Genomic DNA, 27424 nt, shown 5'->3' on the forward strand with positions numbered 1-27424 from the left:
TTGCTAGTATTTTAACTACAAGGCTGTTTCCCCAGTAATATAATCTAGTCGTAATAAGTCATTGCAAAAACATAGTCACGTAACAGAGTTTTTATTGTTAATTTACATACATACTGGGTGATTCCGGGGTTATGATAAGGAATGACAACGTGATAAAGAAAAGACGATTCATTAGAACAAAATTGTTTACATGGGATCCATGTAAAAAGCGAAAAAATATGATAGCTATATTTAAAATATTTATTATTTATTTATATATTTAGATTCCCAATTTAGTTCAATATTTTTGTTATTTCCAACACGGAATCACCTATTAATAGTGATTTATATAGTATTCGCCGTGAAAGAAATTATTATATTTAAATAGATATGCTAAAATATTGCCGTATGTTTGGAATGTATTACTAGAGTTTTATTTTCGAAATGAGTTTGATAGCTATTTGTTTTCTCTATTACACATTATAATTGTTCGGTATGAATCGTTGTAGCATTACCTATTACCTACTTTATATTTAAGCAGACTATTTTTGTTTTTTACTAGTTAAATTTGTTGGGTAGGGTACTTTGCCAAAATGAATAAATTGAATTGGCCTTAAGACATACAGGAAAAAAAATATCAATACCAACTTGACATCGTTCATAATATTCATAATTGTTAAGGACCATTGTACCATTTTTTTCATTTATTTACATATTTTGTGCAGTTTACTAGAGTTCTAACTCTGCTTCGACTTGGGGAGCAACAGAGTATAGCAGCGCCCCCATAAACGTACAATTCCTATGAAAATAGGACGATCATAGTGGACCTGTTACACTTTATCGCTACCAAGTCGAAACAGCTTAGACAGACTTTAATTTCTTATCATTTATAAGTACTACCAGATCTATAGCTTTTCAGCACAAATTGTAATACTTATAGACTATATCGCGTGTGACATTTTGCAATAAAATATCTAAAACTGGAGCCAATCCATGATGTTTTTCTCAAGTCACCTAGCAGCAACATTATCTGACCATCTGTAGGCCTAATGTCCTTGCAAATAGGTCTACAAAGGGTCAGGGGCTCTACCGCAAATACGAAAATCGAAGTTTCTTTATCTGCCTCTCTATCGCTCTTGCATATTCGAGCGATATAATTAATTATATGCAATACAGAATTTTCATTTTCGCGTTATATCGACGACGGTAGGAATAGGAACAATTCTTCCTCAACTGGACGAGACGAAGACTTTCAAATTTAAATCTTATTTTCACGACACATAGTGCATTTTTCTTTGAATGGACGTTGGACGTATATATCGTCCAAAGAAGAATGTCAAACAGACGTAATATCGAGTATTTGAGTTATATGACTTATATGTTAACAGAATTAGCATTGTTACAGTCAAATGAAGGTGTTACTTGCTTGTGGCCGATTATTTTGTGTGACCGATGACGTAGCTACGTCGTGAGTCCGAAATTCCGAATTCGTAATAAACATCAGGGAGTTTTGGGTGCGGGAATGTTCCACACTAAGTACCCAAAAACAAGGTAAAAAAAATTGTAAAAACAAACGAGTGTAACATTAGTAACTACCTACTTATGTATTTTTAATTCATTGTTTGGAAACTATAGTTTATCAAAGGACTGTCTCATTTCAAACATTAGACAGAGAGAATCATACTATCTTTGTCTTACACTAGTACTAGCACCCAAAAGAAAAGAATGAGTATAGTTTTCCTGGTTCTTACTGACTGACAAATTGGTTTGACCAACTATATTTTACAATAAAATAAGTAGGTACCTAAACGAAATTATTCCCGCATATTCAAAGATTTTAGAAGTTATACGTCGTATCTTTCGTAAGTACCTACTTATTGAAAATAATTTGGCACAAACAACTTCATTTAAAAAAATTAATTACATAACTAAAATGGCAATATTTCAGAGAACCCGTCAAGCTAAAGAAGTAAACATCCTAATTTAAAAGCGATGAATGTAAGCACCGCCTATTAGTGAAGTAGCAATTGTCCGTAATTTGGTAGATCAGGACGTGATGGTATGCCGCGCCCGGACATTTCCATGACAATGGCGCGACGTTACCGAATTAACATAACAGATTGCTTTATAGGTCAGCGTCTGCGGTTGTTGTCATTTGGTGCGTTCGGATCAAACACGCTGTAAACATTGGGCAACCTTGGCAATCTACGCGACGCAGACATGCTCCTCAAGTGTTGTTACTTACAATCTCGATCCGCCGGTAGCAGTGGCACTGAAAATATCGGAATATCTACAGCGCAGGAGCGTGGGACCCCGACAATAGGTACTAAAGTCGCAACGATTCCTTACTCATACTGCCAAAGCAGGCAAGGCCGTAGGCGTAAGGGCTTGTTACATCTGCCTTTTCGTCGGACACTTTATTAAGCCATCTTTCTGCTGAGGGTGACAGGGAAATAACGAAATGGTGTACATAAGAAACTAGGATTTGTTAGACAATTTTCACAAAAGCATATTTTCCGAGTAGCGAATTTTCACATCGCATTTTATCACGATCGCAAATTTCATTAATCGTCTTTTTTAATGCAGCGATTTTTCATGTAGCGTTTTTCAATGCTCGTATATTTTACCAGTTGATCATTATATCACAAGAAAATATTTCCAGTATCTATCTACCTAGACTTTTCCCCCCAAAGTGTACTATTTTCACGAACGTCACACTAAACTAAATCAATAGGTAGTTAGGTTCGTTAGGTAGCTTCAGATGCCCGAAGGGCAAACCGCCCAGAAATAGGAGCCCCGCATAGCGGGGCTCGTCTAGTTAAGTTGTAAAGGAAATGTTTTTTGAAAAGAAAGTTTCGTACGTTAGACTCTTTACTAATACTAAAAAATTTAGTATGGCAATTAAAGTTTCGAAAAAAAAAGGTACTGGAAATATTTGCTTGTGATATAATGATCAACTGGTAAAATATACGACGATTGAAAAACGCTACATAAAAAATCGCTGCATTAAAAAAGACGATTAATGAAATTTGCGATCGTGATAAAATGCGATGTGAAAATTCGCTACTCGGAAAATATGCTTTTGTGAAAATTGTCTAACAAATCGAAACTGATTAGTAAGCCCCTTTAATGTACTCTCCGAATACGCAGAGTATTTCGAACCTCTAGCTCTCTTTACACTGGCATTAAAACTCCTCGCTCGAGCTAGCCCGCCATTTAGAACACACGGTCAAGTGAACACGAAGCCTAATCATAACCAATTAGTCAGCCTGACCGTCGTCAATCATTTACCCGCTTGTTGAACATGAGCAGACGCTTATTTTCAACATTTCGGATTGTTTCATCACATTCAATGGCGCCATTGTCTTACCGTTGATTATAGGTACACATAGTCGTGTGTTTACGTTTCCTGTTTTTGCACGGTCGTTCATGAATATGACTATGACATAAGTATGAGTGTTTGAAACGGACATGTTCTAAGGAGAAAATGAAAGATTTCGATTTTGTAGAAGAGAATAGAAATAAAATAGTGATCATTGGCGTAGCTAGGCGTGGGCGAAACGGACCCTCGCCCACAGCCTCGCGGGAACCAACCCTTTTTATTATATAGGTACCTATAAGGCCCAGACACTTCACTTTATGGACAAAGACACTATACTTGGAGTATCTCAACAAAACCAATTCTGCAAGTTAGAAATTCAAACCAAGTTCGTTGATGTTTGAAGATTCTCTGATGCAGTGGGCAAAAAGAGATTAACAATATTACCGATCTAAGATTGCAGGAAACCTTTGCTCGAGGTCAGCGCACGACCCATCGTTGTAGCTATTCCTCAGGAAAACCTTTCGGCTGATGCCTAATATGATGAGGATTATGTTATGATATGATGATATGTTTTCATCAAGTATCTACAGCGGCTTTGTAATACCTCTACATACTTACCTGCTGTCTCCTTAGCAATTAGACAAACATCGTCCTCTTAAATAAGGGTTATTACAGTCATATGTTTCGTAGGTATACTTATGTAGTTGTATGTACCTACTTACATCCACCATTAAATATCATGACAGCGGCGGACGTCACCATGTTCCTTCCGCGACATTGCGCTATACTAGGCGGATGATTTGGAAATCTGCGAAATAACATAGGTACGGGTGTAATTTTTATTAGTTCAGCCCGTATGTTTGCGAAACACCAAGTGTTATCTATTACAAGCTATTGGTGAACGCAGGTGAATCGATCACGAAGACGAACCAGTGTAAATCAGTGTAATGACTCAGTAATGAGCTAAGTATTTGATTGACTTAAGTTGGTAAGATTTTTAATCCTATATGAGTTATAGTTTTTTATCCTATAAATTACACTCAGTTTTATTTTATGAGTTGAAAATTATGCAAACGTAATCATATGTATAGGTACCTAATTAAGATTAGGTGTAATAACCACTATAAGTAGGTACCACATTTCTGCTGGCTTGCAACGATCGACTCAACGATAGTAAATCAGGCGCTGTCATATCATCGTTCGGTTTCACTATCGGTCGCGTCATTCCATTGTAACTTGTAGTAAAGGCATAATGAGCTGCAAGGTCGCGCGGCGGGGCACGGCTGCTGCACTTCATGAGGCGTAGATACCTACTCGTAGTGTCGTAGTCAGGTAGTTTCAGCGCTCGCGCCGCCGCCGCTACGTCGCTTACTCCCGACAAGACCCTTAACTTTCTAGATTAGACTAAATTTCACGAGAATATATCCTTTTAAAACGAAATTTAAAGACACATCGGCGAGGCAAGGAGTTTCACGATCTTCGCGCCTATATCACGCGACTCGACTTAACAATAGATATTTAATTTAAAATGTGACTTTATTGACAGTGTACATCTTGTATAATAAATACAAAAGCGCTACACTCATCATGTTCAGTCTCAAACCCTGTTTTTGGAGTTGAATACGTTTGATTTCTAGTTGGGAACCTGACCACACACGCGATGGTTATGTTAGTTCAGCTGCGGCCCGGTTACAATAAGCTATAACGAATTGCACAAGTGCTTCAGTCCCTACAAGTTTTCCAGTGTTGAGTCACGTCGAAAATGTACTATGTGGTTTTGGAGTAAGATCTGTGTCTTATGATCTAGTGCCAACAGTGTTGTGGCTGGATGGAGTCTGGCAAGATGGAGCGCTGGCTAGTGCTTGTTGTGGTTCTGCTCATGGAATACTTTGATGGTAAGTGAAAATTGTTTTACAGTGTGGGTTATTAACGGAAATAGATGTCATATAAGTACTAAAGATAAAGTGATCGAGCCCGTGAAATAGTGGCCCAGGCTGGATTCGAACCGGCGTCTTCAACTTTGCAGTTGACGCAACGCCATAGGACATCGATTTCAGTTTTGAATTTGTATATAGTTATAGTGTGACTACTTAAAATAATAGCAAGTCAACAATAATTTAATTTGTTCTCTCAGTTATATGTATCATTTAATTTAAGTAATACCTATACTTACGCGACATTAGGGGCCGGTACTTATTCATATTCAAATAAGTACCTACCCATACTTACATACTGGAATAAAAATATTAAAATGTCTATAAATATTTTCATTAGGTAGGTATATACTAATATTAAGTAAGGGGTTAATTTCAATTTGAGCCACTTTGATCAGTAAAAAGTGGTTATATTATATGTATCACAATATGAAAACATACTCCATCAAGAGCAAGACTCGTTGCACGTAACGCAAGTCAGTTCAGTACCTAACGCATTTCAATTAGTACATCGATCATCTTGCTAATGCATCGATCTATAACTCCTACCTATCAAGAAGATGGGTATCATACACATTTTATTGTATAAGCAACTTCTTTCCTGTAGACATCGTCGACAAAGTTCAGAGAATTTAAAGCTATATTTTTTACGCTGCACCCTTCCAGGCGAGATAGTTAGGTAAGTAGTTATATATTATTGTTTCAGTACCTACTAAACACGTCAATTTTAAGAAAAGCGTGATATGTATTTACCTGGGTCGTTAACTTTTAATGTATATTGTCCACAGAAGTGACCTTTGTGTTTGACCCAGCCAGATATTAGATTAGATAAATGTACTACCAAAATAATTGGGTCAAACAGATCACTGTGTTATGTCTTTCCTGTAGACATACACAAGAGTTAAGGGCTATAAAGGTTAATTTTCTTATTTAACCCTTATCCACGTGAAAAGGTCCTCCTTTTATTTAGAGAACTATGATAAAATCATTACTTACATGCCCACAAGCTGTTAACTATTGCCCACAGGAGAGAAAACTAGTGTGTTATCGCGAACAGCACATTTTTCTCTCCTGTGGGCAATAGTTAACAGCTTGTGGGCATGTAGGTAATGATTTTATCATAGTTCTCTAAATAAAAGAAGGACCTTTTCACGTGGATAAGGGTTAAATAAGAAAATTAACCTTTATAGCCCTTAACTCTTGTGTATGTCTACAGGAAAGACATAACACAGTGATCTGTTTGACCCAATTATGTGATTATTCGTTTGCATCTGTTTCTACTTTCGATTGGGGTTGGTCGACAAACGGTTATCACTTGTCATCATGGCTTCTATTACCCATAGACTAGGAATCCTCTAGACGGAGTTTAGAGCAATTATTTCATAAAACCGATGCTGCCAAAAATACGGGGTTGCGGGGGACGAGGTGAGCGAGGTCCCGTGCCGTGATTGGTCCGTTCAAAGACACGTACGTCACACAAAGACACTTTCGACTCGAAAATGGAGTAAAACTACCGTATTTGTGGCAGACGGGGTAGAGCAAGGGTAGAGCTACTATGCTCAGTCTGGAGGATGTCTTGTCTGTGCTTCTACCCAAGGAAACGATGTCACTGGCTGACATGCAACCCAGCTCTCGTCGGATCATTAGCTGCGCTAGATGTACGCTTGTTCGCCGTGAACTCGGATAATTAGACTTAAGACTCAGTTTATTTTATTATGGACTAATTATACACTAGTGGCTCTGTGAGCTGTAGACCTCGCGAGCAGAGCTTTAAATGATGATGATGCTTTCCTGACCGATTTCGGCCCCAGCGACTGTGTGCTCTGGACTAGGCAATTTTTAGCTCGTGTTATTAGAGTGTAGCTGATCCACTCTCTGATGCGCTCTTAGGTATCTTCTTGCTAAATACTCGAGCGCATTTTGGGCACGTCAGCACACCACCTACATAGTTGTAGGAAATTGAGGTTGGCGGCCGAGCCTTAAGCTCATCACGTTTTTTGTCGAGCTCACTGCGGCGTTCCGTCTCAAAAATGTTAACTCTATCATTAATGAGGCGCCGCCATTCGGGCCGCTGCTCTTCATATGTCTTTTCAGAACATCCTTATATCGTAAGTACTGGCCACCGCTTTTACGCTTACCATTCTGGAGTTCTGAAAAGAAGATACGCTTCGCCACTCTGTCTTCTGACATCCGAGACACGTGCCCACACCACCGCAGCTGCCGCCTCATCAGATACACCTCAATGCCTGCTTTAAATAACATGGTGCTAAGAGCTTTAAATATAGTAAATTAAAAAAAAACAATACGAAATTAAAGTGTAAAAAAATAAAAAAAAGTTATATCCCAGCATACAAATACTGGGGATCGAACCCAGACTCTCTGTGCAAACAAAAAAAAGCGAACGTTTACAAACTGAGCCAAATTGTTCTTAGATAAGCTGACGAAATTTAGCTACTCATTCTCAAATTAAAATTAGTTAAAATTAAATATCTCAATAAATACCTCCGAAACCAGCGAAATAAATTTTTCTGAATTTTTGGCCATTTAATCTATAAACATATCTCAAAAAGAAAAAAACTCTTATGATATTGATACGACTATTTGTTTAGGAGCGAGGTATCACGACTCCGCCATTTTTAAAAATTTCCAAAAACTGGATTGACATAAAAAATTATTTAATCATAAAATCTGGTCACAAAATTTCACGAGAATCGGTTGAGAATTGTGACCCTTAGAGGAGAACATCCGGATGGACAATGTCCATTGGACATACGAAAGCAAAATGCCCGAGTCAAAACATAGACCTTCGCTACGCTTCGGTCAACTACTTATACTGTATTATCACTTGACTAACTTCTGCCCGCAAGATATTGTCCGTATTAGTGACGTCTACACTACTCCGTACACGACAAAACAGTGCGGTATACGGCAAATGATGATGATGGACTTTCTTTTTGCAGAGTTGGTCCAACATCTGCTTTTTATTTTAACCGACTTCAATTTCATAGAAGGAGGAGGTTCTCTGTATTCGGTTGTGGCTATGTTCTTTTTTTTTTCTATGTACGTTCACCGATTACTCCGACATCCGTAGTCCGATTTGAGTAATTCTTTTTTGTTTGAAAGGAGCTACCTCCAAGTTGGTCCCATATTAATTTGGTTCTGTTCTGATGATGGGATCCATGAGGAATTGAGGGAACTCCTCAATTTTTCAAGGCACATGCATGGCGATTTGGGTGTTTTCTTAAGCAACTCGAGCATTTTCTCCCGAAAACCACCAATTTGATGAAGTAGACCTGATGATGATGATTGTTTTGATGATAATGATGATGATTTTTTCATGTAGTATGTTCAGCGATTACTCCGGCACCTGTGATCCGATTTGAGTAATCCTTTTTTTGTTTGGAAGAAGTTACCTCCAAGGTGTTTCCGTATTATTTTTGGGTCTGGTCTGATGATGGAATCCATGAGGAATTGAGGGAACTCCTCAATTTTTAAAGGCACGTGTAAGTGATCTCGGTGTTTTCTAAAGTAACTCGAGCATTTGCTTACGAAAACCACCAATTAGATGTAGTGCAACTGTAGCCTTACCATGAGTTCGACACTACCCCCGATCAGAAGCCTTACCACGAGTTTGACATTGACATATTCACTAAAGTCTACGTAACTTACTTTTTATGCATATCGCTCGCACTAATATGTTAGTACGAGCGAGATGCATAGAAAGTAAGTTACACACACGCTAGCGAATATATCAATGTCAAACTCGTGGTAAGCTGGTAAGGCTACTGAACGGGGGTTAGGGTTAGGAGTTCATGGATTAAGGGGTCGGGGAATGGCGGTTGAAGGGTTGCGGGTTCAGGGTCGAGGAGTTCCTGGATCAGGGGTTGATGCGCTGTGAGGTTGAGCGATTGGATCAGTGGCGGGGCGGAGGATGATTTAGTGTAGTGACAGGAATTATAATTTTCCAGACCGACTAGAGAAAATACGAATTTAGTGTTAAACATGATCTTGTTTTTCATTCATGCGTCGCGCTCTTAACAATGCGTTAAAACTAAAAATGGAAAAATAAAAACTTATTACAAAAAAAAGAAAACCGACTTCAAAAAGGATGAAATAAAATATTATCCTTTTTTAAGTCTATGCGTTACCAACTGATATGTTTGAAGTCGGTCGGTAAAAAGTTTTTTTACTATGTATTTACATAGGTACCTACTTTCAATTACGTCACTGGGGTGCTTCGTCGTACACCTACTTATTATAACCCCACCCCTATCTTACGGACGATTGTAAACCTAACTATAAAACGTAAAGCGTTTTTTTGACTCTGAACATTTTTATCAAGATTTTCTCAAAACACGTAAGACGTATTTCCCGAATCGCGCCGAGAGTCAGAGTCACCAGTTACTTGTCATAATATGCTCTCGCCAACGCCAGGCTGCCTACCCTGTAGTTGCCTGTAGGTACGTACACTAGTTTGAAAACCCCAGAATAACAAGCGAAGATCGTTCGGTAACAAAAACGCATCATAGTTTTTTTATGTATATTTACAAATGAAAATGACTACTCCATATTATTGTGAATGCCTGTGATTCATCGGTATCGGCACACATACTCGTGTTTCATGTTTTGATTTCACCAACCTTTGACCTTGAGGGCACTTTTGCAGGTCTAAAAGGGGTTTCATTGTTGTGGGTGAGATCGAGGACACGGTGGTGCTTAGAGACAGCAGGAGTAGCACCATAATGCCGAACACCTTCATCTGTATACAAAATATGGTGCTCACAGAAGAGAAACATGTAAAGAACTAGTTACAATTTACCTTAAGTTAGCTTATAACAATCCATAGCAAATAAAAAAAATCTTTGAAAAAGTTTTGTTTCTTTAAAAAAATAAAAGAATGTCCCCTTTAAGTAAAATGAGCTAACTTAAGGTTTTGAGGTATTTCCCTCCAGGGCCCTTTAATTTTTCCACACAGTACCTATTCACAAAAAGTCAGTGCTACAAACTACAAACTCACCTTTCAGGCACGTCTGTATCGCTTCAAATCCAAAAATATTACTAACGAAACAAACTGCGAAATGTTTTAAATTCGACCAAATAATTAACAAATTTCTATTCATAAAACGATTGAGATTATCCTTATTGAGCTGGTTATTTAGATTAGATGAAATAATTTTGTATTCGAGGATAATCCTATAAATTAACAATCAGTAGGTAATGGCGTAGACTAGACGAGAGCTAGGCTAAAGACGGCATCAGTGTCACCGACGACGAAAAAGCGACACATGCTTAGTTTTTTTAGCATTAATAAGAACTCTACAGACTTTAAACATGAAGATTTTCGGGCACTTTATTGTGGTAGTACCTATTTATTATTATGAGCATTTTTTTCGTTTTCGGGGTTGGACTCATAGTAAAAGTTGTTCATTATCCCTTTATATTAACCCCTAAAAGTATGGTCAGACATAATAAAATCACTCTGTACCTATATTAAAGCTCCTAAGGAAAAGCGTGACATGCATCGGCGCGGCGGTGGAACAGGTGCCTGCAATCATGGAACGCACTCGGAGTTTTTTAAATGAATATTGATGATGATGATTGATAATGATAAAGTTTTTATTTGTTTTTTCTTCCTTTGCAACGTCGGCAGAACTATTTATAAACTATTCTTAATAGAAAACGAACAAGAATTAGAAAAAAAGGCCAAGTGCGAGCTGGCCTCGGAAATAGTACAGTACCTAAACTATAATAAGTACTTTTTTTTCATGTGTTATTTTTTTAAGTTACAATACGCGAATAGTTCGTATCCTTCTACTAAAGTACAGTTAACAGGTTTATTTCAAATATGATTTATAAAAACCTAACGGATAAAGAAAACAATATATTTATATCACGCATTTAAGTAACCATTTTTTAAGCCCCACCCCAGTAACCCCCATTGTAGTTAGTTGTATCAACGGAAAAGCGTGTGCCAATGTACACACTTGTTGATCATCCACGCTTGACCCTCGGGACATTTTGCTGCGTTCACAGTGGAGTTGTTGTCTTTCTCTCCCTCGGCTAGTGGGACCATGAGGAACAGGGACAGCAGGAATACAGCCAATACGCTGAGCACCTTCATCTGTACACATTAAATGGACTCTTCAGAAAAAAATGTTATTCTTATTTAGAAAACGAACAGTAAATTTCATTCAAAGTGCTATTCTTGACCAATAGAGGCGTATTCAGATATTTTTGAGCATCTTGGCCGCTCCGATATATCTGAAGGCGACTATACTATTAGGGACATTTGCGGTGAACCAGTTCAGAAAAAAATTATCTCTATCCTTACGAGCGAGCTAAATTCCGCCTCACATAGAGATAGATAACCAATTACGATGCACTTAGGATTCTTTTAATAAAAAGGGTAAAAGCAGGTAATGAGACAAACAATAGTTCTTATTAGGTATTAGTTGTTGTTGTTTAGGCTAAGCTTCGCCTCCCCAGAAAGATAACCAATTAAGGATGCATTTTGGATTCCTTATCTTAGTTTGCAAATTTTAAATTATTATAAGCTCACCTTCGGGCGCGTTTGATCCAAAATTATGAAGTACCTAAGTATGTACTAAACAAAATCCTGCGAAACGTTGGCAATCTCGAGTGGGACTGGCGGTGACGACATGGCTAATTATGCGTAACTTCTGCCTGGCGCTTTTAGAATCATTTTATGCAAACTGGTTCTTAATATTTATTTTAAAATGACGGCCAAGCCAAGCGAATGTCAGATATCGCATAGGTACTCAATGGAGGGTCCCGTACGTATAAAACCAAAAGACTTACAACTACAAAGTAAAATATTTCCAACATGACAGTTAATAATACGCATTTTTAATTAATGATGGGTGTTTTTTGGCGATAATCTTTAAATGTAGGCTTTTTTACTCGTTCAAATCTCCCACCTGGGCATTCTGGGCAAGTCTCCCGGACTGCACCTATTTTCTGAACACTGAGTCCTTGAACATAAAGTAAGGGAGTGTCATTATAAACGCCATATTTTCATTGAAATTTGACATTAATGATGACATTGCAAATGCCATGCAAAGTTAGCTCAGTCCGACGTTTGAAAGTTATTGGGGGTGAAATGACTGTAGCTTGACTGGCATACGGCTCGAAAGACGGGAATGACGAAATTAGAAAGTACCCATTTTGGAATCCTACACGCATAGGTAAACTATATTAGACTAAAAGAACGCAACTAACCTAAAAATACTACACCGATATTCTTCAATCATTGCAAATTAGTATTGAGTTATTTTATTCTGGCTATGAAAGTAAGGTTATGATTTGCCTTACCTAGTACTCTGAATCCATACACGAACTAGGGGAAAACATGCCACGATTGAAATGCCACCCATTACCAAGAACGCTCGACGCTGACGCCGACCGCCAATACTGCCGTATTTGTCTTAATTGTCTTAATCAATGTATGGTGCCAAGCGACAGTGTGCTTCAGAAATACATGCGTTTCGTGACCCAGGCGTTAACACTTCTTTACTATTTTGTTTCAGAGGGTAGTGGGCAGTGCCGCAACGGGCAGGCGCTGAGCTTCGCGCGCTGGTCGGGCGCGAGCCCGGACCAGGCTGCGCCAGTCTTCGTGTACGCGGCAAGCGGCGAAGAAGAGGTAATTAATAGGTACTGTTTCTTCTGCGGACAGTGGGCAAGAACAGCATTATAGTCAAGCAGTAAGCAGTAGCAGTTAGCAGTAAGTATAGTCGGTACGGCACAGTTTTCCATGTGCCATCAAATGACTGTCCCGTCCCGTGAACTTATGAAAGAGCTAACCCTTATCACTTGTCAGCAAACAAGGTTTTCCGTTCTCCATAAGAAACACTCGCTACCACGCTGATTTCTATAACAGGCGTGTAATATTTACTTAAATAAAATATAACAATTTGGTTGTTTAAATTGCCAGTCGCTGGCAGGAGCGTGCCTGGCGCGCTGCCGCGAGCTGCCAGTGTGTGATGGCGTTGTGGTCGCCTACTCACGGGGGCACTGTCACGGCGTTGCTGAGCAAACAGAAGAAGTACTCCGACCGGACAACGATGTGGCTTACTTCAAGAAGATATGTGCGATATGTGAGTATAGATTTGTTTCAATGGTCGCTGGCACGCTCGCAGGTGCTGGTTTAGTAGTTGCACACAATGCAAATAATGCAGGGGGACAGATGAATAACCAAAGTACTTTATAATTTGAGTGTCCGAAAAAATCCTAGCCACTGTTCCCGACTCGACCCTATGCATAACTTCAAGGCACGAAATGTGTTCTTACCGTGTCTCTGTTATCGCTCTACAGTTCTTAATATTATTATGTTGCCCAGTGCCCGAAGGATGCGCGGAACGGTGGTGGGCCGTGGAGGCCACGCCGGGGTACCACCTGCATTCCGAGAGCAATATAAAGGTGGTCTTGAACACCACGGCGCGGGAATGCTACGCGCTCGTCCTGGGCACAGGGGGTGAGCAGCTCTACAGGTTAGTTATCTTATCATCAATTTTATACATAAGGGGCTATCAGATCTATCCGGAAAAGGAAACACAGAAACAAAAGGAACAGAAAGGTATTGAATGTTTTTTTTTCGGTCGATCTTTGCAAAAATATATCAGACGCACTTAGTTAAACCTTTTACCTGAATAACATTGATTCCAACCGCATCACATAAATGGTGGACCTACATAATCCGACTTTTTCCTAGGTCGGCGCAATGGGTAAGCCCCGAAGGCGCCCTGGACGCCGACGCCGTCAAAGCCTCCGACTCGGCGCTGGGCAACTGCATCCTCAACGCCGAAGACAAGTTCACCGAGCCGGAGTCCTACAGGGTTGCCAACTACTACACGTTCTACGTGGAGAACCAGTGCAGGCACGACTGTAAGTATATACAGGTACACACAAGCAAAAGTTTTCGTGGAAATTTAAGTGCAACGATTGGGACTGTTATTTAAAGTACATTCCGTTGAGTATACATATACACTGTACAACCTTTGATTAATTTCTTTAGGCTCTAAAACCAAACGTTCGCTTTTCACTTCAGTTACCAGTAGGTACCTGTGCCTATACCAGTTAAGTTAAGCTGGGCAATATCGCGGTATTAAAAAAAAGCGTTATTTTTTTATTTAATTTACTTATTTTAAGGGGTTATGTTAAGTACGTACATTTAAAATTTTCAGATCCAAAGAAGATAGACCGATGTTCCTACGAAGAATATTACAACCAAACGCTGAAACACGTCGAGTTTACTTATAAAAACTTCACCAAAGATGAGGTGTGTTATTGTTTGTACCTATTATATTTAATGTCATAATTTCATAGAAGTTGGACGTTTCAAATAACACTTGCACAGTCAGTTGCCCCACCCTGGTCTCTGACCATAAGCTAAGAATTTCTGTTTCAACCGTACCCTGTTACAACGTACCCAGCCTCCCCTACTTCTGCCCCACCCCTTAAAAAATGCTACGTACGCCCATGTCTGGGCTATCAAAATCGCTGCCATTTTACCTTGGTCGGAAGTCCCTATTCATTGAAAGCACACACAAAATATCTGGTACCTATTCCGCTTCCCTTTCCTATATTTCCTATTACTTAGTACTTAGTGGGCACCAACTCCTTTCTTAGCCATTTTATCCAGCTTTACATTTAGTTTTTCAACAAAGACTTCCATGTAAAACTAGGTATTTCCAAAGCAATTTACAGTGATTGTACCTAGGCAAATATGTGTCTTATCTACTCACGAACAAACAACTTACTAACATAATGAGCATATTATCTACTCGACGAATTACTGGCAGCATGGTTATGATTATGTGATCGGGGAAAATATGCGCATGTCATCATCATATCATCGAAGCGAAGGAGCATTATTAAAGTTGTTACACAATGGTTTTCTAGTATAGGATTAACTTTATGGGTAATTTGGGACTAAAATACTTGGTTTTGTTATTTTTACTACATAATAAAATTCACCTTTCTTGCTTATCACTTATGTGTTTACTTGATGTTGATGGTAGGTTTTAAGTATTAAAATTTTCAATGATTTAGGATATCTAACTATTAAAAGTTAACGTGTACGTTCCTTATTTCTTTGATATTTTTATACCTTTAATTGGTGAGTAGATAAAATAACAAGAATGCAGGTGAAAAATATAAATGCACTATTATTAAAAGTATAGTACTCTCTAAGACTTATTAGGTACCTAACTTATACACTGACAGAAAAATCATCACCAGGAATTAAAAAACAGTTCTGTACTGGGGGAAAAAATGTGACGTCCCACGGTCAAAGGTACCTTATGGCGGGTATGGAGTTATGCATACCCCAGTAATCTACAATAAATAAGCTATCGATAACACAAAAGATCAACCTTCTAGGTTGCGTAGTTACAGAGATATGATTTTTTGAAAATAATGTTGTGAAATGAGCAACTTTACGATAGAGAAGTTTTAAGTTTAGCCGCCTAAAAAACTATGTTCCTGAAGTAAGTTACATAGTTGACTACAAATAATAATGCCTTATATATCTGAGATTAAAAAAATATTGCGACTTGTTCTGTAATGCAAATAGAAACTTTTGATATCGACTGATTTATGTGTATACTAACCAATCTCTTGAAAATAAAGTTTTATTTCATTTTCACGATTGATTGCAATGAGCTCTCAAGATTTAAATTTTATCTATTAGAAAACGACACTGACAGACAGTTTAAGCAAAAAACAATACCGATTTAGAGGTGAAAATGTATTTTCTGACTTTTTCATATAAAATCACAAAATTGAATATTTTTACTTTTAATGTGACACACAATCAATTTTTCTGAGCACATATGAAAGAAATTCTGTCATTCAAATGAAATAAATCCTAAAACCCCAACTAAATACTATATTTAACCCCTTATGCCACTTTAAACTTACATAACAATAACAGTATTTGCTCCATACATTTACGAAAAGGTACCTTATGGAAATAAATCTAATAATACATCACTACAAAATATCAATCATATTATAGTTTATCTTTTATGAATAGAAAATATTAATTTACATTAAACTGCCCCCAATTTAATTAGTTCTTCGTCATAATAATCTTAAAAAAGACCAATAATTTGTATGTAATGAAAAGGTACCTTGTGGTCAAGTTACATGATGAGGCATGATGATGATGGAACAGTTAGGATAAACTAATAATATTTTGGGGTTAAGATGGTATAAATCGTCTATTTCTTATCAATAATATATTTCGGTTGCTATTGAAGATAAGCGGCATTGAGGTTCAATGACCTCAGATATTCCTTAAGGTAATGCGTCGGGTATTGGCATTTTTCAGCAAACCAATGGCTGATTTACTGCATGCGACCAAACCAAATGAAGATTATTCTAGTTAAGAAAGACTTGACGAGAGTAACTTTGGTATAATAGCAGTCTACTTGGATTTGTGATGTCGGTCTATGTACGGTTATAATATTTGCGAGGCGCCCCAACCAGACCTGAAATTATCAAATTAGTTTTGCAGAATGCTAATACAGTTCTCTACCAAACTTCTTTTCCCGTATTGACTAGTTTTTTTGGGAATTTTCAATCTTTTTTCCATAAGGTACCTTTTCTACTAAACTCTGAGACGACATTACTAGGCTTATAACTAACTTATAACAAAAATAAAAACAGGTAAACAAACGTTAGGCATTAAGGTTTCAGATCACACAATAAAAAAAATTAAGCATTTTTTCACCTCTTTACAAAACATTTAATATCTCCGAAACTAGAAACCCTCATAAGGTACCTTTTCCCGTGGAACGTCACAAATGAAGTTTAGTAATAATTATGGAAGTTTCACTATTTCTGTAAAGTTTATTTATTTCTACAAACAGCTCAGTAATCCTAAATCTAATTTCAACAAACAGATAATAGAAATAGCAAGAACTAATAGAAATTGCAAAAGTCAATTTGTTCCTATTAGTTGACTCTCCTTGTCCCCGGATTAAGTTTTTTTTGTAATTCTAAGTGTGTTTTTGTTATACTTTTCTCTCAGTGTAATAATACTTTTCAGAAAATCACTTGATCATTTAATTGCATATTTACATCATCCTTATTTAGACACCAATGTAACATTTCCAATTGGATTGTCAGTGCAAGAGCGCCTGCGAGTCAGAAACTCGCTTCGTATGCCGCGGGTTCACGTGGCTGCCTCGCGAGGGCGAGGTCGGCAGGCGCGGCGAGGCTGGCGGTCCCGGCGCTCGAGGCCTCTGCGATCTGCACTCCGAGGACCTGGTGTCCACCGGCTCGTGGCTGCTTCGCCGCGCAGCTCAGGCTGTGTATTATCGCCGTGTGATCTGTCTTAATAGTAATATTTTCTACAAGCTTTTATTTAATTTGTTTGTTTTCTGTTTATACCGAGCTCAAAGAGGCTTGGCGAGGGTGTGGTAGACGTCGCGGTTAACATAAGTACAGTATACTCGTATTTACGTACATAAGTGTTAATTTAGTCGTTACCAATGATTTTGGTCTCGGTCTCAGCCTCTGACAATGCGAATGCACCTAATTGCAAAACTTCATGATATCTATACAGATTGGTCAAGAATAAACTGCGGAGACGGAGCCGAAGATAACAACGTTTAAGAGACCCACATAAGCCCGTTGCTTGCTGATAGCTCAATATATATTTTCTATTGCACAGTAAGCGTGGACTGCTCAGATGACTCGCTGATAGTGACGTACCGCCCGCGCGGCCAGTTCCGCGGCCGCATCTACGTGCCGGGTCGCGGCGAGGCCTGCGGCGCGCGCGGCGTTGGCGGCGCCGTCCGGCTCAAGTTACCACTGTATGGCGATTGCGATGTTAACTTCGCGCATGCCATATCGCATACGCCTAGCGGAGTCGTTAATAGGTGAGAGTTTTAGCTAGTATGTAGTCCCTCTGATATACTTGTTAGTTAAGTGCCAGAATGCAAGGCTTATTATTTGTGTATTTTAAACTAGATCTTTTTTTTTCAGAACGATGGCCTACGTAATGGTTATGATCCAAAACAATCCAATAATCCAAACGGCGGGTGATCGATGGGTGCGAGTGGGCTGCTCGCCGGGCGAGCGCGCCGCCTCCGTGCCAAAACATGTCAACGCCGCCGTCGCTGTGAAGGATACCGGGTATGCAAACATTTAAAATGTGTTTAGGTAAATTATTCAGAATCAATGGTAAATAATAATACGCAGTCTAATATGGCATCTTTTAGGCGTCCATCCGAGCCGAGTAGTGGTGCACCGTTGCCGGCGTCGGCTAGCACGGTGTACAGTGGCGGCGCACCCGTCTCCATGTACGTCGTCCGCGTAGCGCAAGACGCACCGCCCGCCGCCGCCGTCTCGCTGGGCGAGCCTTTAGAGCTGCGCATGGAGTCCACAGGTGTGACATACAATTTTGTAGAATATCTTTGGGATCAGTTCATCAGATTAATATCCTTGCGGACCTCAAGCACATGTATGTAGAATCAATCTTCCCAGATCAGATTTTTTATGTATTTAAATGTTAAATATTTTTTCATTTTTTTATTGTGGGACGTACCACATTACAATCTATAAATATATCTATTTAAATATTAATCTATTTTTATGAATTATTTGCAGAGGAAGCCGAGATCGAAGCTTACCACTTAGTGGCCTCGTCGCGACTCGGGGACAGCTCCGTCCTGTTGCTTGACAGCAGAGGGTGTCCCACCGGCCAGGTAAAATTTAAATTACTTATTGGTCCTATTCCAAAATCTAAAAGATTAAATTCCAGCTTTTTTTATAAAATGATTTGGCGAGAAATGAGGAGATCCGCAAGAGAACCAATGTATAGATTAGATTTAGATTTAGATTTATTTATTTCATAATATGAAATTACAATATAAATTATTTAACACTAATCTATACGAATTTATATTATGATCGTCAATTAGGAAAATAACAATTGATTATAATTATACAAATGTCAAGCAATACACTATTTAAAAACCATTATAAGCAATCAATTAATTAACTAAATTTTTTTAACAATGCCAAATAATATAAAATGAAAAAACAATGTCAATACAGTAAGCATGGATATCTCATAATGATCGTCAAATGAAATACAGGTCAATAGAAAAATTAATTACATTAAATTTATTGTATTACATGTTATTTCCATATATTCATTTACAGAATATAATGGATTATCCAATAAAAAGATATAGTTAACATCGCTAAGCGCTAAGAGCTGCTAAGAGTAAGAGGTAGTGCACGCTGGCCACACAGATTCTCGCGAACGTGAGGAAAAGGTGGATCGAGAAATCGATTAAGAGTAACGCGCAACCAATGTTTTGGAGATCCTTGAGGGAGACTTTAGAGTGCTATAACTTTTTTTTCGATTGGTGAGATGAAATGAAATTTGTCCGTTGCAGGTGGACTTCCCCGCGTTCACACGCAGCGTGTCGGGTGGCACGCAGCGTCTGTCGGCGCGGTTCAAGGCGTTCCGCTTCCCCACATCACACGTCGTTCGATTCGCTCTGATGGTGCGGTTCTGCGATAAAACTTGCGAGCCGGTGTGTATCCCTTGGCCGCAATATCATCATCATCATCATCATCATCAACAGCCTACTCTCGTCCACTGCTGGACATAGGCCTCTCCTATTGCACGCCATTGAGCACGATTTGCGCCAACTCTGATCCAGCTCTTGCCAGCCGCCTTGCGAAGGTCATCGCTCCATCTAGTCTGAGGGCGTCCTACGCTACGTTTGCCGATGCGCGGTCTCCACTCCAGAACTCGCCTACCCCAACGGTTATCGGTTCTACGGCTAATATGACCGGCCCACTGCCACTTCAGCTTGCTAATCCGGTGGGCTATGTCGACGACTTTAGTTCTCTGACGGATGACTTCATTTCGAATACGATCCCTCAGAGAGACTCCGAGCATAGCCCTTTCCATAGCTCGCTGAGCGACTTTGAATTTATGGACCAGTCCTACCGTGAGTGTCCACGTTTCGGCTCCGTATGTCATCACGGGTAGGACGCACTGATTGAAGACTTTTGTCTTCAGACTTTGTGGGATTGATGACGTGAAGACTCGACGCAGCTTCCCATATGCTGCCCAGCCCAGCTGTATCCTTCTATTCGACTCTTTCTCGAAGTTGTTCTTTCCTAACTGCAGTATTTGCCCGAGGTAGACGTATTCCTGAACAACCTCGAGAACAGCCCCTTGTACTGCAATAGGTCCCGGAGCAACGCGTTCGTTGAACATAACTTTCGTTTTGTCCAAATTCATCCGGAGACCTATGCGTTGAGAAGAATCAGCTAGACCGGTCAGCATATGCTCTAAATCCTGCAACGTCTCAGCCATGATGACGATGTCGTCCGCAAATCGCAAGTGTGAGATGTATTCGCCATTAATGTTAATACCATGTTCCTTCCAGTCGAGCGTTTTAAACATATCCTCCAATGCATTTGTGAACAATTTGGGGGAAATCACATCCCCTTGTCTCACACCACGATGCATGGGGATAGCCTTAGTCTGCTGGTTTTGGACTTGGACGGCCATGGTAGCTGCGTTGTACAGACATCTCAACACTTGGATATATCGCCAGTCGACTTGGCATCGCTGCAGGGAATCCAGAACAGCCCAAACTTCAATGGAGTCAAAGGCTTTCTCATAGTCCACAAATGCTAAGCACAGGGGCCGATTATACTCTTCAGTCTTCTGTATAATCTGCCGCACTGTGAAGATGTGGTCTATGGTGCCGTATCCTCCTCGAAATCCGGCCTGCTCCGGTGGCTGAAATTCGTCGAGTCTTCGTGCTAGGCGGTTCGTGATGACCCTCGAAAACAGCTTGTAGATGTGGCTTAGGAGCGAAATGGGTCGGTAGTTCTTCAATAGGGCCTTATTTCCCTTTTTGAAGAACAGCACGACAACACTCCTACTCCACACCTCTGGAGTTCTCCCATCGAAGAGAACGGCGTTAAAGATGTTCTGGAGCTCCTTCAGTGCAGGTTTGCCTCCCGCTTTCAGAAGCTCAGTTGTAACGCCGTCCTCGCCGGGGGCTCTTCCATTTTTTAGCTGTCTGAGGGCCATCTCGATTTCGTCAGTGCTGATTTCTGGCAAGTCTTCGGTAAAGTGGCGGATCAATGTGGCTCTAGAATCCTCATTTTCGGGATCTGGTTGAGATGCATGCGAAGCGTATAGCTGGCCATAGAAGGATTCGATTTCAGAGAGAATCCCCGACCGGGACGATACAACAGCCCCACCAGTTGTGGTCAGCTTCGTCAGGTGGCTTCTTCCAAGGGACTGGACAAAAACTTTTGACCCCCGATTCTGCTCAATCGCTTGCTCAATGAAGCGTGTATTGGCGCACCGGAGGTCACGTCGTACTAGTTTGCCAATCCTCTTGTTTAGAGCCCGTCGCTCTGACGAAGTGGCAGGTGGGTCTTCCCGTCGTACCTTCATGAGCCTGAGGGTTTCCTCCGAAAGCTTCGACCTCCCGGCTTTACGCTGCACTTCGCAAAATCTCGTACCTTCATCCCTGAGGATTCCAACCACATTCTTGAGGGTCTGGTTTATGTCAACGGCATTTGTGGTTTCCACGGCAGCGAATCGGTTCTCCAGGTTCGACTGGAATGCTTCAGATCCTACCATGGTTTGGAGCAGGCTAGGTCGGAGCCTGGACTTCATCAAACGGACACGTTCGAGCTTATAGTTGATATTCAGGGAGCCTCTAACAAGTCGGTGATCACTACCGGTGTTGAACCTGTTGATCACTGAGACGTCTCTGAATATATGCTTTTTGTCGGTTATGATGAAGTCGATCTCGTTTTTTGTCATAGTATCGGGGCTCCGCCATGTCCACTTCCTTTGGGGCTTTTTCTTGAAGAACGAATTCATCAAGAAAAGCCCCTCTCTCTCAAGGAAGTTGACAAGCATTTGCCCCCTATGATTCCGGCTACCAAAACCATGGGATCCTACTACCGACTCGCTGCAATTCTGTACTCCCACTTTAGCGTTGAAATCACCCATGACAACGTTGAAGTGGGCCTTGGTGGTGCGATGTAGGGCCTTCGATATGTCATCGTACATATCTTCCACTTCTTCGTCCGTGTGTGTCGAGGTCGGTGCGTAAACCTGTACCACCTTGAGGCTGTATCTCTCATTGAGCTTAATTACGAGGTACGCAACCCTGCTCGACACACTCGACATTTCTACGACGTTGTCACAGAGGGCTTTGTTTACCAGGAACCCTACGCCACCTTGGGATAGCTGGTCTCCCTCTCGAAAGTACATAAGGTGGCCCGATTCGAGGGTTACTGTGTCCTCCCCCTGTCTTCGGACTTCGCATAGTCCCAGAATGTGCCACCTTATCCTTCCGAGTTCTTCTTCGAGTTGTGCCAGGTGCTCATCCAGCCGTAGCGTGCGTCCGTTGTACGTCGCCAAGGTCAGTTGTTTGTGGCGGCCTTCCGTCACCCGGCGATTCTTCGCACCCCCTACCCTACCGTTACCGAGACCGCCGCCATGGTCCCGGACGACAGGGCAACCGGGAACTGGGGGCCGTGGTCTTTGGTGTGCTTCCATGGAGGCTTTGCCCATAATCGCCACGCTGGGCAGGCGGGTTGGCGATCGCAGAGCGTAACATATCGCACCAGTGTCACTGCTGCCCGACACTGGTCTGTTGGATTTTGCTACGCTTGTTTACAAATGGTTATACCGCCATCAGTCGGTCCAGAGCCTCGTCTGTTGTCTGGCAGGATGCACCACGAGCAGGTGAGGTTGGTGGGAGCACTGAGGTGATATTTGTTCTCCCTTACATCCCCCGCAATATCAATAATGAACAATTACTTATTGAACATTATTATAAAGACGCATGTGATACCTACCCATTTGCATAGGTCACTTTATAATCGGTTGATCGCTAATAGTATTAGGCGAATGCGCTTATTTAATTATTATTATTATCATGGAATAATGGCAACCGTAAAACGATTGTCATCCGCAGCGTACGATGAACCAGTTTTATGACGAAACGTATTTAGTTTTAATTTGACCGAAATTAACTGTTAACCTGCCGTTAAAAGTACACACAGTGCATTCAGACTTTATTAATGGCATTCAGCTCGCTGCACATAATTCAACGAAAATGGCCCTATACATTCGAAACTCGTCATATCGTCGTATCTAAGTCATCATTTATTTTCCAGGTGAATTGCATCCAGCCATCAGCCCGCCAAGCCCGTATGACCAACGATACGTTCTCTTGGGAAGACGGCGACGGCGGCGGCGTGCCGGCGTCGGTGGCTCCGGCGCGGCACGCGGGCGGCGCGTGGGGCGTGGTGGCGCAGGGCGGCGCGGCGCCGTGCCCGCCCGCCGGCGCCGGACGCATGCCGTTGGAACTTGAGATGGTGGTCGGTTCCGGGGATGTGGTGTCCGCTGACACTATGGTCCGAGCTGACCATCGGTCTAATATACGTGAGTACATACTTATATACATATAGATAGATACTTAACTATAGATGGGGAATTAGACGCAACCGCAGACATATTCTCAGAGGCTGTTTCAACAATTTAATCAAATTTAAGGGGTACAGTGGCGTTCAAAAGTGCATGGATAGATGTAGACCGTAATGCCTTAATAGTACCTACGGTTTAAAAACATCTCCATGCACTTTTGAACGCCAGTGTACATCAGAGCTCCCTGTATTATCTTATTTATGTTTCGCTGAACTTACCCGAACTCAGCACTGTACCTATTGCTGCATAGAGATACATCAATTGGAATTTATATTAGGTAAGTAATTCGCCCGTAACTGGCCACCTGTTAGTAACTGGCCATCCTAAACTAAAATGAATTCTATTTACCTATAAACAGAATTCATTTTAGTATAAGGTGGCTCGTTATTGAAGGTTGGCCGTTATTGAAACCTTATACTAAAATGAATTTTGTTTATAGATAAATATAATTCATTTTTAGTTTGTGTTCTTGTTTGGTGGCCAGTTACTGGCGAATTACCCTATACAGACTTAATTAGAAGGAAAACAAGATTAATAGTAGATTGTACAACAAGGGCATAAAGTGACCTATTTGTACCCGAGGCAATTTTTTGGTCTGAGCGAAGCGAAGACCAAAATAGTAGACGAGGGTAAAAATGGACATTTATGCCCTTGTTGTACACTCTGCTTTTCACTTCGATTGCGAGGAAAATAACCAAAAAATCAAATATTTTAGGTTATTTTAACGTATTTATTCGAGACTAAAGAAAATTGTTCTTGGGCCGGTCGGAGGCGCGGGGCACGCCGATCGGGAGAGCGCCGGTCGGGGGCGCGCCGGCAGGGCTGGCAGTTTGTATGGCAGAATTTGGACTTTATTGCTAAGTCAATAAGGGTCGTAATAGATGATTTTACTTTATGCTCTAGAGCATAAAATGCGATTTTATGTCGTCTACGCACGACATAAAGGTGCACTTTTTGAGCATGAGAAGTGAAAACCTTATTAATAGTGCAAATATGATTAATGATGTCAATAGGACAAATAGCTAAGTATACGTTTCATGATATGATATGATATGATTATGAAATAAATAGAATCAATGTCTTACTCGACGGCCTCGGTTTCCGGTCGACTGAGCATCTTGTATAACATCATTAAACAACTAATGCGTCCAGGCACGTAACAGTCGCACTCCGTTGATTACCACAATTAAATCATTATGAGAATCATTATTAATGCGATAACAATCGTTCTATCATGCTAAATCGGAAAAATACACGGGTCTGCATTACTGACTTTTAATAGAGTTAAATTTCAAGAACGAACAGGTTTTGTTTTCAGTAGTAGGTAGCTAATATATCGTTTTAATATAAGTGTACAGGGTGTAAAAAAATGTGGGGAACCGTTTAAGCCATATGGTATCGTGTTGTGATTAGAAAAATAAAGAAGATTTTACTTTTCTATGGGACAGGTCGTCCAAGTCAAAGGCCAAAAATTGTTTGCGCGACCACAATATGCCTGCAACATGTAGCACTTTTTGCCACGGCTGGCTGAATCCATATGTATGCAAGATATTTTGATAATGTTTGTTTGTGCACAGCGGAGGAGTCGCGCGAGTTGGATAACGGGCTAGTGTGCGTGCATGAGCTGCTGCTGGTGGCGCTGGCGCTGGCCTGGCTCGCAGTGCAGGTGTTGCTGCTGCTGGGATGCTGCGTCCTCGTCAAGAGGTATGTTGGGTGCCTTCACTTTGGATGTACGTGTAATGCTATGTGCATTAAAAGGTGTGATAACTCTCTTTAAAGTGTTTTCTAATATCCAAAAATATAATCAATGGAAGTAACACGTTTATGAATTCACTTGGCAAGATCACGTTTTCTGAATAGCTTTAACATCTGCTATTATATAAGATTGATTATTTTATTGATTAATTGTTTGTTTGTATCAGGTACCGCAAGTTGGCCGAGATGAACATGCAGAAGGACTACCAGGCCTTCGACAACGTTGGCTTCGATTCCATGTCGACACACCGGCGGGTACATTGGCCCGACCAGAACATTGACGTGCTGCAATAATGGCGACCAAATCTGTACTTATCTAGGTCTTATAGGGCTAGACTTATAGCATGCTTTTTCTCAAATGACTTTTATTACGCCTAAGAACCTAAGCTTTTAAAAGCTATTGTTTCTTTTATGCGAGCGGTTTAGCTCCCGTATTAGCCAAGTGCCAAAGCAACAATGTCCATTAAAAAGCAACTGTATCATGATAGTATTAAGGTTCAAATCTATGTATAAATATGAGGGCTCGCCTACATTGAGGTGGTCGATCGTCCTACATTATCAAAACATGTTAACTCGTGTGAGCTGTTACATAAATTTGAACCTTAATGCTATCACGATACAGTTGCTTTTTAAACGACATTGTTGCTTTGCCAACGGGAACTATAAAAATGTATACTTAGTCATGTTTTAAAAAAAACACATGTGTTTTACTTTTCTCGTATTCGAAATGATAAGTAGAATGTTTAACTCGGGTGAAAGGCATCATTTCAGCCTCGGACTATTGGCGCACTCACTACTGCGTTCGAGCGCCAAACTACCTCGGCAGAAATGAGTGCCTTTCATCCCTTGGTTAACAATCTACTATTGTTTAAAAATTATTAGGGTCTTTAGGCGTAAAAATCATTTGAAAAAATTCATACTATACAAAATGACAATTAAATGCTTAGGTCGTCCTTGTTGGTTACATAATTCAAAATCTGAATGTAGGTTACTTATTTATTTCATATGGGCAGATTTTTACAGATGTTGGTTTTGTCAGGTCTTGCTTATTTATTTAAACCTTTGACGCGAAGAGCACCAAGTGAGCTATGAAATGTTTTAGCAATGGAAAGTTCCAGAATTCAGCAAGAAAAATACGCAGACATTCAGTAGATTCAAACAGAACTCAAGCTCAGGATTTCATACTGTTGACCGATGCAGTCATTGAATTAGTGGGTACAATCATTTTGCAAGCTTTATTATAAGATTGTGAAAAGAACTCGGTGCGATTGTATTGTATACATACTTTTTTCCTTATTAAAATACAAAAGCTACTAATAAGATTTATGTAGGTAATTGTGTTAGTCGACTAAGGGGCTGTCCATAAATTACGTCATCGATTTTTGACGATTTTTGACCCCCCCCCCCCCCCAATAATCATCCAAAAATCATGCTTCAAATGACCCCATTTCCTCCTACTTCATGCTACCGTCATCCGATGTCCAGACCCCCCCCCCCCAATTTGAAATGACGTAATTTATGAATAGCCCCTAAGCTAAAATGATGCGTTCCAGAAAGTAAAATGAGATTCCAAAACGCCTTGTTTCAGCTAAGACGACTGCTCATTAACATTAGGTAAATAGTTTAAAAAGTAGTAGTTATACCATTTTTAATTTATTATTTACCTAGAAGTATTTTAGTAAACTCTTGCAATAATGCAAAGTAAGTAGTTGAATTTCCTTATTATGTGTTCATTTGTTAGTGAGTGCTTTATTGAAGATATTTACCTAAATTAATACATAAGTAAATAAAGTGTTGTGAATTGTTGGAGGTTATGTTTTTAATAAATAAAATAACGTGTTTTTATATTCTTTTTATTCTTTGAAAATTCCTCCTATTTTTTACATTTTTCCTTGCATAATAAAATAAATAGCT

The 27424-nt window shown here is 40.2% G+C and overlaps 1 protein-coding gene across 2 annotated transcripts; it reads left to right on the plus strand.

The window, feature by feature from the left end:
* The first annotated feature begins 4627 nt into the window (after window positions 1–4627).
* LOC134793666 (uncharacterized) lies at window positions 4628–27353 on the plus strand. Of its 2 annotated transcripts, XM_063765317.1 has the most exons (15): window positions 4629–5196; window positions 12783–12895; window positions 13187–13349; window positions 13592–13742; window positions 13964–14136; window positions 14436–14530; window positions 17386–17599; window positions 17933–18140; window positions 18247–18396; window positions 18483–18649; window positions 18871–18968; window positions 19668–19808; window positions 23446–23713; window positions 25333–25459; window positions 25678–27353. In XM_063765317.1, exons 1-15 carry the CDS (start codon window positions 5130–5132, stop codon window positions 25802–25804), a joined length of 2262 nt encoding a protein of 753 aa, XP_063621387.1. In that variant the 5' UTR covers window positions 4629–5129; the 3' UTR covers window positions 25805–27353. The 2 variants fall into 2 exon arrangements, with proteins under 2 accessions (XP_063621395.1, XP_063621387.1); XM_063765325.1 differs by lacking the exon at window positions 25333–25459 and having other exon boundaries at window positions 4628–5196.
* Window positions 27354–27424: the final 71 nt, after the last annotated feature.

Source organism: Cydia splendana, chromosome 1 (genome assembly GCF_910591565.1).
Source record: "Cydia splendana chromosome 1, ilCydSple1.2, whole genome shotgun sequence".
Classification (NCBI taxonomy): domain Eukaryota; kingdom Metazoa; phylum Arthropoda; class Insecta; order Lepidoptera; family Tortricidae; genus Cydia; species Cydia splendana.